Genomic DNA, 16958 nt, shown 5'->3' on the forward strand with positions numbered 1-16958 from the left:
ATGGCTGCGGTGTTCTCAACCACGAGAGCAGAATGACTTGTTCTGGAATAACTGAAGTACTGCATAAATTAATTTTGGAACGTCATCATTTCCAACTTGGCATAACAAGTCGGGTGCTGTGTGTTCTCCCACCCAAACCTGGGTCAAGCTAAATACATTAGTTGGTTATCTTTTCTCTTCCAACACGACTCTCGCTTGTAGCCTTGTTTTTTTCTTTTATCGCCTGTTGCAGAATATCCTCACAGTTGGCGTCAAACCGCAGGACGAACAGCCGAAACCGCTGCATCAGTCTCTCAGTCTTGTCCAGTTCACGCTCACGGCCAAACAGCGTCTTGATAAACTCAACACCTGCACCCTTGCCCAGAGACCCCCCCTTTCCTAGACCCTCGAGCATGGGTGACTCGCAGGTCTTGAGCAGGTCGCGTAGCTTACCAATAAGGCGCTCGCCTGAGTCAACGAAGTCGCCCAGAAGCTCTCTTTCTTCTGCGTTGGTGATCTGCTCGATAGATAGATCGGCGCGCTTCATCTTGCCGGCTATCTGGATAAGAAGAAGCCAAAGGTCACCAGCCAACTCAGAAACAGGAGTGGCGGGTCCGTGGTGATAGACGGCCCAGTCGTAGATCCACTTGCCGAGTGAGTTGCAGTCAAATACGCTCCCAAGCAAAAGAATGGGCTCCTCGGTCGGGTCCCAGTTCTTGAGCGAGTAGCCCGGAGGAATACGGTGCTTCTTGGCATCCGACTCATTCGCCACACGGACTGTAGGCGGCCTTCTCTTGGTTTGAGCGCCGGCGGAGGAGGCGGCGGTGGGACCCTGACGAGTCGCCCATGCTGCAGAACTGCGGACGGCCGGTCTGGGGGGACGACGAGGCGAGGGCTCGTAGGCGACAGCATCGCGCTGGATATAGGTAAACGAGCTATTCGGCGTGGCGTAGTAGCCGTCAGAGGTGTATCTTGGGCTGGGCATTTGGCGACTCGACTTGTCCATGGCAGCATCTGGCTTCGGGATTGGAGTCATGCCTGTCTTCGAGTAGTAGTAATAGTAGTCAGTGTCTTGTTGTGACTTGTAATTTCTGTAGTCGTTTGACGTTCTTCTGGGCCTCGGCAAGACGTATGTACGGCCATCAACTTCAATGTACTCATCCTCATCCGCGGAGTCTTCAGGCTCGAGGGTCTTGGTATACGTTTTGGTCTTCTCCGATGAAATTGCTGGGGTTGTATCGGCCAGGGAGCTTGGAGATTTAGTAGCATCATTACCATGCAGACCGTCGCTGTCATCATCTGCTACGTTTGGCTCAGTTTTTTCGTATTTGGATTCTGCTGCTTCATCGGAGAGAGGTTTCATGTGTTCGATGGGTTCATCGCTCGAATCGATGGACGGTTCCTCGTCCTCATCCTCGTTCTGAGCATTATCGCGGCTGGTCTGGAATGACGCGCCCGATAGCTTTACCATTGGACGTACTGACATACTTCCAAAGCTGCTCTTTGTTGCCTGGCTGACTGACGAGGAGAAAGATGCGTCGAGTTGAGAAGTAGCGTCCGACGAACCATTTCTCCCTCCGAGAAGCTTGTGTGCCATGGAGTCAAAAGACTCTGTCTGGTTCGCGGAAAACGGTAGAACCGGCCCATGGATTCGTTTGCGCTTAGAGATCAGAGTGATTCTCACGAAACCTTGAACGTCCTCATCGTCGGAATCGGATTCTGGCTTCTCGCAGGTTGCTTTTCTCTTCTTGCTTTCCTGCTCTTTACGCCTCTTTGGCCTTTCGCACGTACATTCCTGTTCATTTTCGGACTCTGCTTCTTCCCTGGTTCTTTTCGTCCTCGCACTCGTAGTGACGTTGAACGCTGATTGGCCGAAGCGAGCTTCGCGGGCGAGATGAGGAGGGGGCGTCGGAGCGTCGGGGAGGACTTCGTCATCCACTTCAACGACTCGTGTGAAGAACATGCGGCAATTTTGGCTGTGGATGTAGGTGAGCTTGAGAAAATGCATCGGAGGGTTGCCGCTAACTCACCACTGTACCTCAACACCCGTCTCCCCAGGTGATTCCGTGAAACATCGGGGACAAGTGGGTGAGGACTTTGTCGGCGTGGCTCTCTGTGCTTCTCTACACATCAGGCTCATGTCGACTTTCTGATACGGTAGGAAAGCGCTATCCCACTCCATGGAACGGTCAACTGCTCTGCGGGTGGCCCGTTCCTGCAACGAGTAACGCTTGCGTTGAATCCGATGGGCACCCTTTCTGCCCTTGAATCTGTCGACAATGATGTACTCGAATGCTTCCCAGGAGGTGATGGTCCTCAGATGAACAGGAAACACTTTCCCAGTCGCGTCTTCGAGAAGGAAGAATTCCTCGCTAACGGGGCGCTCCAGTCTCATGATGACTGTTCTGATGCTGCTCAACTCCGCTGACACGGCGAGGACCATTGATATGACTTGGGCCGTGGAGCTTCTCAACTCGATGCCCAGCCTGGAAACGAAATCCAATCTCGAGAGTATCCTTCGTCCGATCATGCCAAAGTATCCCTTCAGGGATTGGTTCGAGTTACGAATCATGACTGCCGTGCGATTTTCGGTGTGGGCCGCCTGTTGGATCGCAGCTTCGTGGTTTCGTTGAACCACCCGCCTTGAGCAGGTCAGTATCCACGCCACGGACTGATTACGATTAAACTTACGCTGTGGTGACTTCCAGTAGCACGTTCAGTGACAACGTGTACCCCGCTACCTCGGCTCGAAACTTGTCGACGTCACTCTCCTCCAGTTTCCATTGGATCTTTCTTGCCACGTCCTTGAACACGTTCTTCGTTCCCCCATTTGAAAGGCTTGGCACAAACTTCTGAATCTTTTCGCCGAATCCCTGCAGGCATAAGCGGATCTGCTCAACGCAGCGCATCGCAATCGCCCTCAGGTCGCCGAGATCGTTGGTAGGGCTTTGGTTTTTGTAGAGATCGGCCACCAGCTGGAGTGTTTTCTCGAGAACCTCGAGGCTTTGGACGACATCCCGGTATTCCTTGACCGAGCCGCGGCAGTCGTCCAGCGCGACAATGATGCTTCTGACGACTTCGATGACTGCGATGAAGTCGCCGACCGCATCGAAAGTAAGCGTGAACTCCATCGTGGTTTTCTGGGAGCACGTTCGAGGTGACGCTGGGACTGCCGCAGTCGCGGAAGACCGACTTCATGGATTGGGAAGAAGGGAGAGGAAAAGATAAACCCCGCATGGCTTCAGCAACTGGAAATACTGGCGCCCAATTCTGCCTTGCACTGCCACCCCTGACCATCTTCACGTCACAAAGAACATGATTGGACCGTCTCAGAAGCACACAATGCTTCCAGTAAGACACAAGTGCTTACCAACAGCCTAGCCGTACATGCATAATGTCACTGCTGCGGTAATCAGTAAAAAGAAGCATTGAACTTGTAAAGTGCCAAGTCTCTGTGATGCGACACCAGTGACGAAGACTGAAAATTGACTCGCTGGAAGCTATTAACAAGCAGTTTCAGGGACAGTGTTATCCAACCAAGACAGATGAATGGGAGAGGTTCGTTTACAGTAGAATTCAAGCTGGTCACGTGCCATGCATCCCGGGACGCCTGGGCCAGGGATCCACATTCGCTTAATGGGACGCTGTTGTTCCGGAGCCGTTCTTCACACGGTTCCGCCTAAACCCGTTTCAGTCGTGCCGATAATGGATCAGCGGAGAACTTTTTTTCTTCAATTTCAACCCCTCATCAACTAAACGTCTCAAAACGAAATCTCACAATGGCAACTGACGGAAAAAATGCTGGGCCGTCGCCCTACGATACGTACCAGACGTCGTTGACGGCGCGGTACTGCAGCCCGGCGATGGCCCGGCTCTTCAGCCAACGGTCCCGCCACTCGCAATGGCGCAAGCTTTGGTTGCTGCTCGCCGAGTCTGAGCGAGAGCTTGGCATCGAGACCATCACCCCGGAAGCCCTCGAGCAGATGAGGCAGCATCTTGAGGTCACTGACCAGGACTTTGAGGTTGCCAGAGTCGAGGAGAAGATCCGCCGCCACGACGTCATGGCCCATGTACACGCCTTCGGAGCTGTTGCGCCGGCCGCGGCTGGCATCATTCATTACGGTGTAAGTTGAAGTTTGAAGTTGATGTCGCAACTCTCGGGTTGCTCACATGCTTTCCGATAACCGCAAAGCCTCTATGAACTGAGTCTGACAAGATTCACATTTAGGCCACCAGCTGCTTCGTCACTGACAATGCGGAACTTGTACTCATGCGTGATGCCATGGACCTTCTCCTCCCAAGACTGGCCAAGGTTATCTCGAACTTGTCCAAGCTTGCGAGGGAGTGGAAGTCGACACCTACTCTGGCGTACACCCATTTGCAGCCAGGTATTTTCCCCCTGTCATCACCAAATTTGGTAGAATCCCTGCTAACCACACATACCCTTGCTAGCGCAACTGATCACAGGTATACTTGGAGCAATATTCTTTTCTTGGTGGGGTGCAAACCCTTGAGACGACAGTACTGATTTGCGTCTAGTTGGCAAGCGAGCCGCTCAATGGGCCCAGGATCTCGTTTTCGACCTGGAGAGCATCGAACACGTCCGCAACGGGCTGCTGCTTCGAGGTGAGCCGCTATGCAGGATCGTGCATCGCTAGCCCGCGAGAGACTGACCGATATGTGCCAGGTGCCCAAGGAACTACGGGAACCCAGGCTTCGTTCCTTGAGATCTTTGGCGGCGACGGCGCCAAGTGCGACCAGCTGAACGAGCTGTTGTGCAAGAAGGCCGGCTTCCCCGCCTGCTACGATGTCTCGACGCAAACCTACACCCGCAAGGTCGACCTGCTTGTCGCCAACGCCATCTGCGGCCTGGGTGCCACGGCGCAAAAGATTGCCGGAGACATCCGCCATCTCGCCTCGTGGCAGGAAGCCGAGGAGCCCTTCGAGGTCAACCAGATCGGATCGTCGGCCATGGCCTTTAAGAGAAACCCCATGCGTTCGGAGCGGGTCTCCAGTCTCGCCCGTGAGCTTCTGTCCAAGCAGGCAACCACCGCAAACACCCTTGCTGCGCAGTGGATGGAGCGCTCGCTGGACGACAGCGCTGTCCGCAGAATGGACCTGCCCGAGATGTTCCTCCTGGCCGATGCCATCATTGGCAGCCTCGACAACATCACCGACGGCATGGTCATTTACCCCCAGGTGATCGCCTCGCGTGTTCAGGAGCAACTGCCCTTCATGGTCACGGAGAACATCATCATGAAGCTCTGTGCCAAGGGCGTTTCCAGGCAAGAAGCCCACGAGCAGATCCGTGTCTTGTCGCACCAGGCTGCCCGTGTCGTGAAGCTCGAGGGTAAGCCGAACGATCTCATCAGCAGGATCAAGGCCACCGAGTTCTTCCAGCCGATCTGGCCTGAGCTTGATGCCATGATGAAGCCCGAGCTTTACATCGGCCGTAGTGCCGAGATTGTGGAGCGTTACTGCGGCGTGGAGGGCGTGGCGGAGAAGAAGATCCAGCGCTACAGGGCTATCTTCGAGAAGTCGGCAACGACGGAGCTCAACGTTTGATGAACTTTAGCACGGAGGCTTTTTTTTTTTTTTTTTTTTTTTTTTTGAAAATAGAGGATTGGAATGGACCGGCGAGGGATACTGGGATAGCCGAGATGATGGCGGAAGTTATCCCATCGGGTGCGGTTGGACCCTCTTATGAAAATGAAAAAGTTTTTGAATGCCGCCCAAGCGACTCAACTCAACCTGATGATCGATATGCTTTAGCCGCCCTGAGTGGATTGTAGTGTATTGGTCCAAGTCGGACCGATAACCAGCTCTATAGCGGCATGATGTTTGGTTTTTTATCTACTCCCTTGAAAACGAAAAGAAACAAACATGAAGCGACAGACGGCTCTAACCTGTCGATCCGATGCTTTGCAATTTTCAGACAGCCAGTCGCTGGGAAGAACATGACCCTCCACTCAATGGACGCAGATGGTCACCTTTTTCGAGTGCCACGCTTATGAAGTCCTTACACCCTCAATCCTGCGGGCTGATCGAACCGAACCGTTTTTCAGAGAAGGACGTCCTTCTGTTCGATCCGACCTTGCCGTCGTCCATCGACAGCCTGTACGTCGCGAGCGACCATCTAGGCGTTCGACAAATTTTGTTTGCCGATTCCTCGGAACAGGGCACCATCCAACAAGCAGCAGACGTTTGGTGGAAAGCAGTGAAACTGGAAACCCTTGGTGGCCTTCTCCGGTTCCCCAGCGATGTAAGTACAAGCCCTGGGACGAAGCCTATGTTGACACCCGAATTTACTTGAGGCGGTAGGGATTGAAGCCGCGCTTGCTTGAATACGCATCTGCTGCACTGCCCAAAGTCTCTTGGGGTTTTCCACAGATTGCAGTCGGGTGTGTTCGGGTTGAAAGCATATGCAATGCAGAACCAAGCTACCGCATGTCGGCGGTCTCTTGTAACGACCCCCAGACCACGGCCTACTCGCTATTCTGGAACCGTCAAATTGTAATGCTACATGCACACCAAGCCAAGGAGAATCTTAACTTTTATTAAGGCGTACGAACCACAGGCGAAGCTGCTCTTTAACAGTACACGCCACTCCAAGCAAACGAGGTATTAACAGAAATCTAGAAACTCAATAGCCCATTCAAAAGCGCAATTGCGTTACTGGTACGTCTCGTTCTGCTTTTGGTATCAGGTCAAATAGATTGCTCACATCAACCAGTTAGTTACAAACCAGGGCCGCTCGGAGTTACTAGGGTTGCAGCCTATGCCGAACTGGAGCCACTCCGAGTGGACTCTTCTTGACTTGCGGAGCAAAACCACAAGCCGCATCTACGCTGAGACGACGAGTTTTGGTGTACGAAGGCTGGGATTCGAGACATGCCGTCCCAAATCTCAAGGCCGATCGCCTAAAGTTGAGTGGCCAAGCTCACCATATCCGATCTCTCGCCCTCATGAGTACTTTGCATGGAACAAAGCCAAGCTCAACAACGTGGTTGAGATCACCCCGTGTCGACGCCACAGCCGCGGAAGAACTATCATCATCGGGCTCTTGCTCCACTATGGTGACGGGAATACAGCCTGCGTCGGTCAAATCAAAATCGACTGCTGAGGAAAGCCCTTTCGTATCGATCCCGCTTGTAAGCTGTGGCTTGGGTTTTGGCTGACGGAGAACGGACCTTCGGTGTTGAACGCCCTCTTGTCCCAAGAACAGCCGAAGCTGGTAAATTGTGATGGTTGGTACGGGGTAGACTGGTGCGACGATCTCGAGTGGTGGTATTCCAACCGGCAGTGTCAGTTGTCCCACCAAAGGGCGTCTCAGTCCCGAAACAACCGAGCTAGGTCGGAGCATGTGTTGAAAAAGGGCTTATTTGAAATGAGCTGTTTGTGTTGGAGTCAAGCGGACATTGGATCTCGGGATATTAGTGAACATAATTAATTGTCTGTGTGTGCAGGCTGATTCAGGTGGTGTGAGAGTAGGGGGGCGATGCCCCACAGATTCATCAGGTGCCAGGCTGCCAAGGCCGTTCGATGTTTCTCCAGCGCACGGGTTTCCCGCACCGGCCGACATACGGGCCCGACTCGGGACGCGCCGTGTGAGAAAAGGGGCCGATCCGAGAGGTGTCGGCGTCTAGGCGACCTCACATAGGAACGCGTGTGTGTGTGGTGCAGTCCAGCCACGAAGTGCTTGACCTGGCGGATCTTTCGACAGTATGCCAGAGTGGTGACTGTTGTCGGGCGTGTGAGTTGACATCGGCAGTAAGTCCTTGCCAAGTAAACAGCTCGTATTGAAGCTCCATCTATCTATTTAATTAGTCTCATATTAGTTGTTTGGCAGTTAGGGGCCGGGTCTGGTCGGGAATTTGACAACAAGGTTCAATGAGTCGGATTTCGCTGCCTACGGAATAGATTAAACCACACACAGTCAGGACTGACTCAAGAAGCAGGCTTAGAGTTGAATTTGAGTTCCCTCATGAACCCGCTCATTTCTAACAGGGGCAGCAGCAGCAGCAGCAGCATGATCTTGATGAGAGGGAAATTTTTTTTTTAGAAATAGCCTATTTGTGTTTGAATGTTTGAGCTTCATGGTATTTGTTGGCGTGTTACAGAATCCAAGAGACAGTAACAACTCGCTAGTCAAGTCTTGTGAAAATGAGGCTGACCTCCGCCAATGACTCAGCCCGTTGGTAGGAAATTGGGCCCGTATGGCTCAAGCGTAGAACAGCCTACTGTCTCGGCCCGGTCCAGCTTGCCAGGACAGATATAGGAGAGAAACTATGTTAGATTGCCTTGTCTGATAATATGACCGATGGATGGGAGAATACCGGCCTGTCATATGTTGTGTGGTTGTCTCCCTTTCGCAAAGGGGGTACATATAAAGCATTCGGGTTCATCCGAAAGTACGGTTGATCGTCTCCAACCTCCAGCCAAAAAAAATAAAAATAAAAGAACGGTAAATTTCACTAATCCGGTTATCAACATGCATCGGTCCACCATTCTGTGCGCCCTCAGCGCCATCGTTTCCCTAGCTTACGCTGGTGACTTTTCCAAGTCTTGCGGTAACATTTCATTTCGATCAACGTCCATAAGCGCCAGCTGCGACGACAGCTTTGGTGACTCTGTCGGGACCAATATCGACTTGACCAGATGTCTAGCAAATGTTGGCGGGAGACTTGTGGTAGGTGCCCCTCTGCTTCCTTCTTAAAGCTGCGTCTAGTCCGCCAGTACACTAATGCCCTATTCTCAGTGCCGGCCATCCAAGTATGAACATGTACCAACCAAGCAAGACGGACAATGAATGTGCTACTGACGTTGATGTTCTTCAGCCCTTCGTTCAAGTTCTGCGACTGCGGTCTCGCTGGTGACCGTAGCGTGCTTAATTGCCGATGCACCGACAGCACGGGCACGAAGAAACCCACTTCAATCGATCTCGGTAAGCAGGATGAGCAGGCAGCCTACTACAGTAATGAATGCCTAGACACTGACATTTGTGACAAGACTCATGCTTGACCAACGATGGGGGCGACCTTGAATGCTGATGAGTACATGTTACTGTTGGAATCGGAATCAGCTTCATGTCGGATCTCGTCCGAACAAATCCGGACCCGACAGGTCACGGAGCAATCACCGGCCCTAGCCCACCGGCCCTTGCAGTATTTGACTTTTGGGCGCAATAGAATAACAATAAGAACAAAAACTCATAAATTCCACGAGACATTCGACATTCGCACAGCAACTTGTGTAGATAAAACACATATCTGGCAATTTTATAAACAAAATGAGTAGAATTGGACGCCAGAACGGTTCGTTCTCGATGGAACAGCGTTCTAAAATCACCTCTTGACCTAGCAAGCCGTTGCCACGGGTTCGGGTGGGCGCACCAGCCTCCCCTGAATTACTTATCGTTTAGAGGAACCAAAACCATCTGAAGGTTGCGGCAACTAAACTGAATCCCCAACTCAAACTGCACCAAAGTGGGGGAGTTGCCGCCAGTTTATTCGACTTCACCCTTACTTAGAGCACTGTTGGTTACAGATTCAGACGAGTTAGCGCTTTGCGGCCCTTTCATAGGCCAGCCGCGGAAGTAAACGCGGAGCCGTCATCGAAACAATACGACGACTACGATAGGATCTGTCTTGAGGCTTGAAGTCACATGGAATTCTCTCGTACTTCGGCATATTGTGCTTTGTGTTGACCCAATGTGACCGAACCCAACTCTGCAAGCTTTTAGTCAGCTTACTACACTGTGCCCCCTTCCTTCGCCCCAAAAGCACATCTGTCATCTGTCATCTGTCCTCAACCACCGTCTTACTTCCCACCGAACCGCAAAGCCAACTTTCGCAAAACATCATGGCCAAAAGAGTGTACCCCCGCACCATCGTCGAAGAGGCCCCGAGCCACGACGGCAGGCCCTGCTACGCGGCCTGGCAGATGACGGAAATGGACCCCGACACCCAGACGCCGCCGGACGCTTCCAATCGGCCCAAGTGGTCCATCCAGCTCTACGACACCACGCCCGCGGCCGGCGACCGCGAGCACATCAAAGCCACAGTAAAGAGGCTCGAGGAGTCGACGCGTCGGGCCCGCAGAAGGCGCGAGGCGACCAGTCGCGTCGAGGTCCACGGCCTCGTGCTCCCCGCCGGCACGCCCGAGGCTGAACGCGTGGCTCTGTGCACGGCGCACCACCGCGCCGAGGTCGCCGCGCGGAACGCCTCCGGCACGGCCGACTTCTTCATCCCCCCGACATTTGACGACACGTGGGAGCGCCGCATCCTCATCATCAAGAAGCCCGATGCCGCCGCCAGAGATGAGAGCTTACCGGGGACGGGCGAGAGGGACGACAACGACGACGACGACGACGACGGCGACGGCGCTTTCCTTGCCGTGTTTTTCGACTTAAAACCCGAGGCCGCGGCCGAGGACCCCGGCATTCCCGACTGCGTGGTGAAGCGATTCCCGGGCAAGGAATTGGGTGACAGGCTGCAGAGCTTCACTAGCTCGATCGAGTGGTTCTACGACTCGTATGTGGCAGACGGGACGATCTATAGCGACCTGGAGAAGTGGCGACGAAAGGCCTAGGTTGGTTGGATGAGGTCTTGCGAGCAAGTCGAGCAACAGGTCGAGCAACAGAAGCGGGCCCAAGTGATGGATAAAAACATCGGTTTCAAACCCAGAATTGTGTCTTATGCTTCAAAACAAACAGTGACAACATTAAAAGCAGCCGGACCTGTGTCATGCTCCTGTGATGATGGCGCTGAAATGAAAAATATTTGACTTTGAAAAACAAAGTCAAATATCCAGAATCATCTTTCCAGCAGTTGTCGTATTTCTGTGATTGAATTCTAGAAAGAGAGAGAGAAAATATTCGAAACTATTTGGCTAGCTCTGACGCAAGAACCCGTCTATTATTGCCAAACACAGGCCAAATATAACCCAAAGAGGCGAATCAAAATTCACACAGCCCAATGTCAAGAAAGAAAGACACCCCCACCTCTACTTATCCGTCCAAATTCGAGCAACCTACCCTCCCCCACATCACAGCGGCGCGGGGGGGCCGAGGATCACGGCTGCGCCGTTCCTGTCAAAGGTCATGGTGGGGTTCCCGTAAGCCCCGTACACCGACGGGCCCGAGCGGGGCCGGGGGAACTTCATCTTCGCCCGGGTCGCGAAGCCGTTTTTGCCGAAGGCCTTGGTCATCCACTGCGTCGCGGCAGCCTCATTGTCGTTGCCGTACTTGAGCTTGAACTCCAGTTCGGCTTCTGCGGCCCAGTCCTGCGCGTTCTTCTCGATGCCGGCCAGGTACATGTCGATCCAGTGGGCGTAGAAGGACCGCAGCCACGCCGGGCCGCCGGCGGCGTTACGGGGCTCATCGGGATGGTCCCCCCATACGTAGGACTGGTCGAATTCGGACAGGACCAGGTCCACCCAGTTGGAGACGCGCATCCACTTGTCCCAGACGTTCTCCTTGTCGCTGGCCGGTGGGTGGGTGTATCTGAGGTAATGGAAAACGGCGGCGTGCTGTAAGAGGGACACAGAGGGCAGTCAGCAGTAGTTCATGTCTCCTCTCCGTGCGAGGAGATAAATCAACACCCACGTTTCTGATCCAGTTCCTGTTCTTATTTGCCATGCTCGGGTGGGTATCTTCGAGGGCAAGCGGCCTGCTTTGTCTGAAAAAGGCCCCCTTGTAAAGGTTAACTTTTTCGGCGACGAGAGCAAAGTTCGTGGCCGTCCTCTCAATCCTCATCCCCCCCTCGGCCCCTTTTCGGTTATCCAGGGGATCAGAGCGTGCGACGCCGTAGCCCAGGACATTGTCAAGCGGCGCGCCCTCCGTGGGGATCCCGAGGGGTATGTTGGACGGTTTCATTTTGAAGTTCCGGGGGCTCTCATCATCCAGGATAACGTCCGCGACCCAGGAAGCTTGCGGCTTCGTGTACCCGCCAATGGGAGTCATGTCCCCGTCCCCGAGCCACTCCAAGAACAGGGCCAGCGTCTGCTTCTCGTACACGTGGTCGTCTAAGCCCAAACGTCAGCATCTGTACACTGTCCTGACTAAAACAGAACCAAAGGAAGCAAGAAAGTCGTACTTTGGAATCGCGCATCGCCGACTTGTTCCGCCTTCCCAAACTTCAGATCTCCGCCGCACTTGGCGTCGCCCTCGAGGTAGTAGTACTTATCAATCAACCTGTCATTCTTCGCGCTCGCACAAGGCTTGTGCTTTCCGCACTTGATATGGAAATCCCCCCCGTTGACAATGAGATTCGGGTTGGCCTCCTGCAGGGGCACGTCCGCGCGGGCCAGGAGGCCGGACGCGGTGCAGCCATCGTCGCTTTTGGAGCTGTCCAAGAGACAAGAGTCGCCGGGCGCGCGCGGCACGAACATGGAGCCCCATCTATTGTCCCGCGCCGCCTTCTTCGCCTTCGACGAGCGGCACGACTGGCAGGTGACCGGGGTCCCGCTGGGATTCGCGCTGTTGGTGCTGGATCTCGTGGCGGTCGTGGTCGGGCCGGCGTCCGTCTTCGTCGTGGTCCGGACATCGTCCTTCTTTGTAGTCTTGGGACCGTCGTCTTTCTTCGTGGTCTCTGGGGCCTCTTCCTTCTTCGTAGTCTTCGGGGCGTCGTCCTTCTTGGTCGTCGTCGGCGGGTCCGGCTTGGCGTCGAGCGTCCTGCAGTCGCCCTTGTTCTTCCTCTTGCAGCCCTTGCTGGTCCCGACCGAGTCGGGCGCGTTGACCAGCGAGTCGAAGGTGTTGTCGTAGTCGAGCTCGATCTTGTCCATGCCGCAGCTCTTCTTGACCCAGCCGTCGAAGAAGTCGGTCGGGTTCATCGAGTTCTCCGCGAACGACTTGGCGCCCTCGACGGCCGCCTTCGTCGCCGCCCGCGCCGAGGCCGCGGCCTGGCCGGCGCCGGGGACGAGGGCGAAGCCGATGTTGATGCTCTCGACAATCGCCTGCACGAAGACGCCGCATATTATCTCGTCAAGCTTCGCCAGAGCCTCGATGATGGGGATGGCGATGGCCTCGGCGATCGGGTCGATCTGGTCAGCGCAGATACACTTGCCCGGATACCACTCCCATCCGTCGGGGTCTTTGGGGTACGATCCTTCGGGGTCGTAAACATGCTCAGAGTGACACTGTTTTCGTTTTCGTTGTAGTCAGCGTCACCGGGTCAAAGCATGAACCGTTTTTCGGGAAGTTGGGATGGAGTTAGTTGTCAACTCACTCCGATCTTGTCCTCCGGCTGGCCGTTCGCCTTGCAAAAGATACCGCAAGGCGTCAGGCCGTCGTTCGTAGCAAATGTTTCGATGTAAATGAGGCAAGTGCCGTCCTTGGCCATGTGGCTGTAGAACTGTTGCAATCTCTCATCTCTGCGAGACAAGTCGGACGTCTGTTGGGAGCTGACGGCTGCAAAGAGCAGGCTGGCGAGCAACAGCAGATACCCGAAAGCCCTCATTGTCGCGACCAGACAGCAGAATAACCGGGAAAAGAGGTGAGGGGAGACAAAAGGAAAGATTTGTTGGTGTAATTAGTAACTTGCTGGTTGATGAGAGAGTGACCCTACAGTTGCTATTTCGAAGCTGGAAACTTGCCTTTATACCTACATGTGGTGATAGAGCCTCCCAAGCTATGAGAAACCGTGATCAAGTTAAGCTACCGTTATTCTAAGATCCCAATTTAGTTTACGAGGGGGCCCTATTACCAAGCTGCCCGTGATGGCTGAGAGCCAAGAGGAACCCCATCAGATTGATGTTTCCTTGAGGTCGGTGGGGGCGTAAGATCTCGGCCGAAAGTAGCCACTCCAACACCGCACATCTAGGATTGATACAACACTGACCTAGAGCATGTCCCGTTTTTGGTGTTGCCCAGAAACTGCGCCATGTAAGCAGCTGACTGTTCTGCGAGTAGCAATTCGAATTGGGATTGGTGCTGCCCAGGAACCGCGCCCTGTCTGACGCTTTTGCGCGTTGCAACCCAAAAGAAGATCGCGCATGTTTAGGGGGCTGACATGTTCCTGACGGGCGGTGCTTCGATGGGATAAGATGGTGTGTTGGGGGTAGATCTTCACTGCCAATCAAAAGCCCAGAATTGCCAGGAATGCAGACTCACGGCCTCCAACGGCGCCTCCAGCGACAAGTCGGCCCCTTCGATGGCCCCTTTGGCGGCCACGTCAACCGCCTTTTAGCTTCTTGGGGGGACTTCTCGAGCAGTGTCCTTGCCAGCAGTTCATAGAAACTTCAGCAGCCCCCTTGGCAGTGTCTCTTCTAGCAGCTTGAACCAGTGAAAGAGAAGAAAAGGCTTCCACCACCCTGTTTCTTAGGTGCCAATGATTATAGGAGCAAGCATTGAATAACAGAAGCATCTAGACGATGGCGGAGGCTAGCGAATTGTAAATAATCATGAGGAAACTTGCTAGAACCCAAAAAGGCTTGCTTGTATTAAAATGGGTACGTATTGCTAGCTAACACCCTAGTATTGTTAGAAATGCAGGCATATAGCAACGTTTGTACAGTCTTTGACTGGCATCAATTGGCATCAGGGCCAGCCTCGTGGCACAGGCAAGCCATCTGTCTGGTCTGTCCAGCTCGTTCATATCTAACCGCTTATTGTCTTAAACTTGCCGGAGTGCCTGTTTCATGGGGCTGATGATTTCGAGATGAGACATCCGACTCTTCGGCCCGAGTCATCAACACATCAACTCAGCTGGCAAGGGGGTTGAGCTTCTCAATGAAGTATTTGCCAGCTTCAAGATCCGTTTTTAGGGCATCATCTACAAACAGGGCTTGCTAGGGTTTCTTTCAACCCTAATCCCAGCGTGTACGAATTTGCAAGATGTATTGTATGTTGACGCGCAGAGTATTAACAGCTTTCTGTGGTTTCTGTGAATTAAGCACCCCGCCTAGAGACGAATTTAGACCCCAGAGACAACGGGTTCAAGCCTCTTTCGTAACATGATAGATACATTCAATATTTTCGTTAAAGAGTCTCTAAGTCGGGGAAAGGCAAAATTGCTCACGCGATAGACTGGCTAGGGAACTGCTCCTCTGATACTTGTGGGCAATTAGCCAGACTTGTTCTCTGGCTACCGCTGCCCACACCCGATCTCGGCTCAACATCCATCAAATGAGTTCCATCAGTGCCAAACTTCCAAGATCTACTTCCACCCTGGAGACAGAATTTCCATGGATATTTTCAAAAATAAAACAAGATGATCGTTGACCGACGATCGACCATTCATTCTGTTCGCCGACTAGGAAAGCTGTCGCCTGCCACAGCTGAAATTCTAATTAGATAACCGATAAGGCTCGGATGATGTAACTTCCCTCAGAGGGTTGCGAGATGAGAAGCGAGGTTTCGTAAGACCCGATTTATTGGAAGGAAGAGTCTTGAGGTCCCGAATCTGGTTAGCTTCTCAACAGAGGTTAATTGACGAGGTATCACTGGCTTTGTTAAACTGGCTTCATCCAAGGCGAATTAGTCCTATTGTGACCAGACACCAAGCACTCCAACTGGTCCCAATTGTTTCGAAAAGACGATACTACTTCCAATCTTTGCCCAAACTCTCCGGCACTTTCTAATCAACCTGGACTGTTCGAGAAAATCATGCCTCGACCATGTGGAAAGTTGGTATCACACAAGCTTTCATGGCAGGCCTCAGGGCTGACAGACGCCGGCGAAACTCAACAATTATCCTAGATCAAGCACGTCACCAACATCTTCTCGTTGGGCCCAGATTTCACCCTGATCTTGATGGGTAGTGCGAACCCCGGGGCCATCGTCAGGACAATAAAAAGTCCATGATTCAGAAGGTCACGATGAAATTTCCGTCTCGCAGCGTCGAGATAGCGTACCGCGCGCTCAACGGCCACATTCGACTTGCACGGCGGTTTGGGCCGCGTCGAGTGGAAGACGACGGGCATGAGCGAATACCATGCTACGTTAAGGCTTTCCGATACGGACGGGAGGTTCTGTCCACCTTCGAGGGTTGGAGTGTTTCCAACTCGGTATCGGGTTCAGTGGGCCTTGACGTCGGTTTCATCAAGGACTACCTTAAAACAAGTCTAGGCATCAACTACTCTAGGACCTGGACAACGGCCACGACTGACCAGTACTCGACTCTTGTCAAGAACGGTAACGCTGGCGTCTGGTTCACCCAGCCATAGACAACCCAGAGATACGGCCGCACCTTCCAAGGCTGCGTCGGCTCAATGACCCAGACCGGAACTTGGATGGCAGATGCCTATTAGGAGCGTACAATATATCAGCATTTGCCTTGTCTTACGTTGTGTCTATCTTTACTGATTAAAGGTGATGGGTATGCGTTGAGGCAAAATGAACTTGTTGTCTACAAATAAGCAGTGTCATTAAGCAGCGAGCTTTTGATGGTATTTTCAGTGTGAAATGCAATTTCTAGATGTTATTGAAAAGCTTTTTGATTCAACCGTGCAAAAGTTACTGTGCTCCGAGTTTGTCTGTTCCCCCGAAAAGATCCACAGCTGTTCCTCTCCTCGGACTCTAAGCGACACAGTGGCAGGTTGAGGTCAGTTTTTGTACGAAACCGCTTGCAATAGGTTTGGGTCAAAGCATTGGAACATAAAGCCGACCGTGGGTTTTCTTATTGTCATGCGAGTTCAATCAGCAAGATAAGCAAAATATTCAGAATTCAAGATTCAAAATCTTTACAGTTACTTTCAGACAACGCTTGACGATCAGAGCCGAACAAATCTTCACGGCCACGGATCTACGTCAGCACTGATGCCTAGCAGGACTGTTGGTGCTGCTGATATGAAAACGTTTGAGTAAGGTCCCCAAGTCGTGCTGGAAACCTGACGCATCCGGTATGACTCACGCAACTTTGCGAACTGGATTTAGGCTTGAGTTTTGAAAGCGACGGCAGTAGAATGTAGAAGCACGTCCGGCTCAGCGAGTCGAATATCTTACATGAAAATATTATGAAGGTTGAGAGAAGGAGGGTGAA

General features: G+C 52.9%; 7 protein-coding genes across 7 annotated transcripts; 5 read left to right on the forward strand and 2 right to left on the reverse strand.

The window, feature by feature from the left end:
- Positions 1 to 63: 63 nt before the first annotated feature.
- Positions 64 to 3172, reverse strand: CDEST_09016 (uncharacterized protein). Its single transcript, XM_062925175.1, has 3 exons — positions 2671 to 3172; positions 2010 to 2621; positions 64 to 1955 (listed from the first exon to the last, which is right to left on the reverse strand). Exons 1-3 carry the CDS (start codon positions 3108 to 3110, stop codon positions 158 to 160), a joined length of 2850 nt encoding a protein of 949 aa, XP_062781226.1. The 5' UTR covers positions 3111 to 3172; the 3' UTR covers positions 64 to 157.
- Positions 3173 to 3725: 553 nt separating this feature from the next.
- Positions 3726 to 5627, forward strand: CDEST_09017 (Putative fumarate lyase family, L-Aspartase, adenylosuccinate lyase). The gene is made up of 5 exons (XM_062925176.1): positions 3726 to 4103; positions 4208 to 4367; positions 4432 to 4446; positions 4519 to 4605; positions 4667 to 5627. Exons 1-5 carry the CDS (start codon positions 3759 to 3761, stop codon positions 5542 to 5544), a joined length of 1485 nt encoding a protein of 494 aa, XP_062781227.1. The 5' UTR covers positions 3726 to 3758; the 3' UTR covers positions 5545 to 5627.
- Positions 5628 to 5896: 269 nt separating this feature from the next.
- On the forward strand, positions 5897 to 7102 carry CDEST_09018 (uncharacterized protein; the record flags this gene model as incomplete). Its single annotated transcript, XM_062925177.1, has 4 exons — positions 5897 to 6241; positions 6301 to 6492; positions 6619 to 6657; positions 6713 to 7102. 4 exons carry the CDS (start codon positions 5897 to 5899, stop codon positions 7100 to 7102), a joined length of 966 nt encoding a protein of 321 aa, XP_062781228.1.
- Positions 7103 to 8410: 1308 nt separating this feature from the next.
- On the forward strand, positions 8411 to 9211 carry CDEST_09019 (Putative cyanovirin-N). Its single transcript, XM_062925178.1, has 4 exons — positions 8411 to 8668; positions 8738 to 8751; positions 8817 to 8923; positions 8989 to 9211. Exons 1-4 carry the CDS (start codon positions 8471 to 8473, stop codon positions 9027 to 9029), a joined length of 360 nt encoding a protein of 119 aa, XP_062781229.1. The 5' UTR covers positions 8411 to 8470; the 3' UTR covers positions 9030 to 9211.
- A 629-nt stretch (positions 9212 to 9840) lies between these two features.
- CDEST_09020 (uncharacterized protein) lies at positions 9841 to 10569 on the forward strand (the record flags this gene model as incomplete). The annotated part of the gene is made up of 1 exon (XM_062925179.1): positions 9841 to 10569. One exon carries the CDS (start codon positions 9841 to 9843, stop codon positions 10567 to 10569), a length of 729 nt encoding a protein of 242 aa, XP_062781230.1.
- A 456-nt stretch (positions 10570 to 11025) lies between these two features.
- Positions 11026 to 13436, reverse strand: CDEST_09021 (uncharacterized protein; the record flags this gene model as incomplete). The annotated part of the gene is made up of 4 exons (XM_062925180.1): positions 11026 to 11508; positions 11585 to 12003; positions 12075 to 13116; positions 13206 to 13436. 4 exons carry the CDS (start codon positions 13434 to 13436, stop codon positions 11026 to 11028), a joined length of 2175 nt encoding a protein of 724 aa, XP_062781231.1.
- A 2359-nt stretch (positions 13437 to 15795) lies between these two features.
- Positions 15796 to 16143, forward strand: CDEST_09022 (uncharacterized protein; the record flags this gene model as incomplete). The annotated part of the gene is made up of 1 exon (XM_062925181.1): positions 15796 to 16143. The coding sequence occupies one exon, from the start codon at positions 15796 to 15798 to the stop codon at positions 16141 to 16143; it is 348 nt and encodes a 115-aa protein (XP_062781232.1).
- Between the last annotated feature and the right edge of the window lie 815 nt (positions 16144 to 16958).

This window comes from Colletotrichum destructivum, chromosome 5 (assembly GCF_034447905.1).
Source record: "Colletotrichum destructivum chromosome 5, complete sequence".
Taxonomy (NCBI): Eukaryota; Fungi; Ascomycota; class Sordariomycetes; order Glomerellales; family Glomerellaceae; genus Colletotrichum; species Colletotrichum destructivum.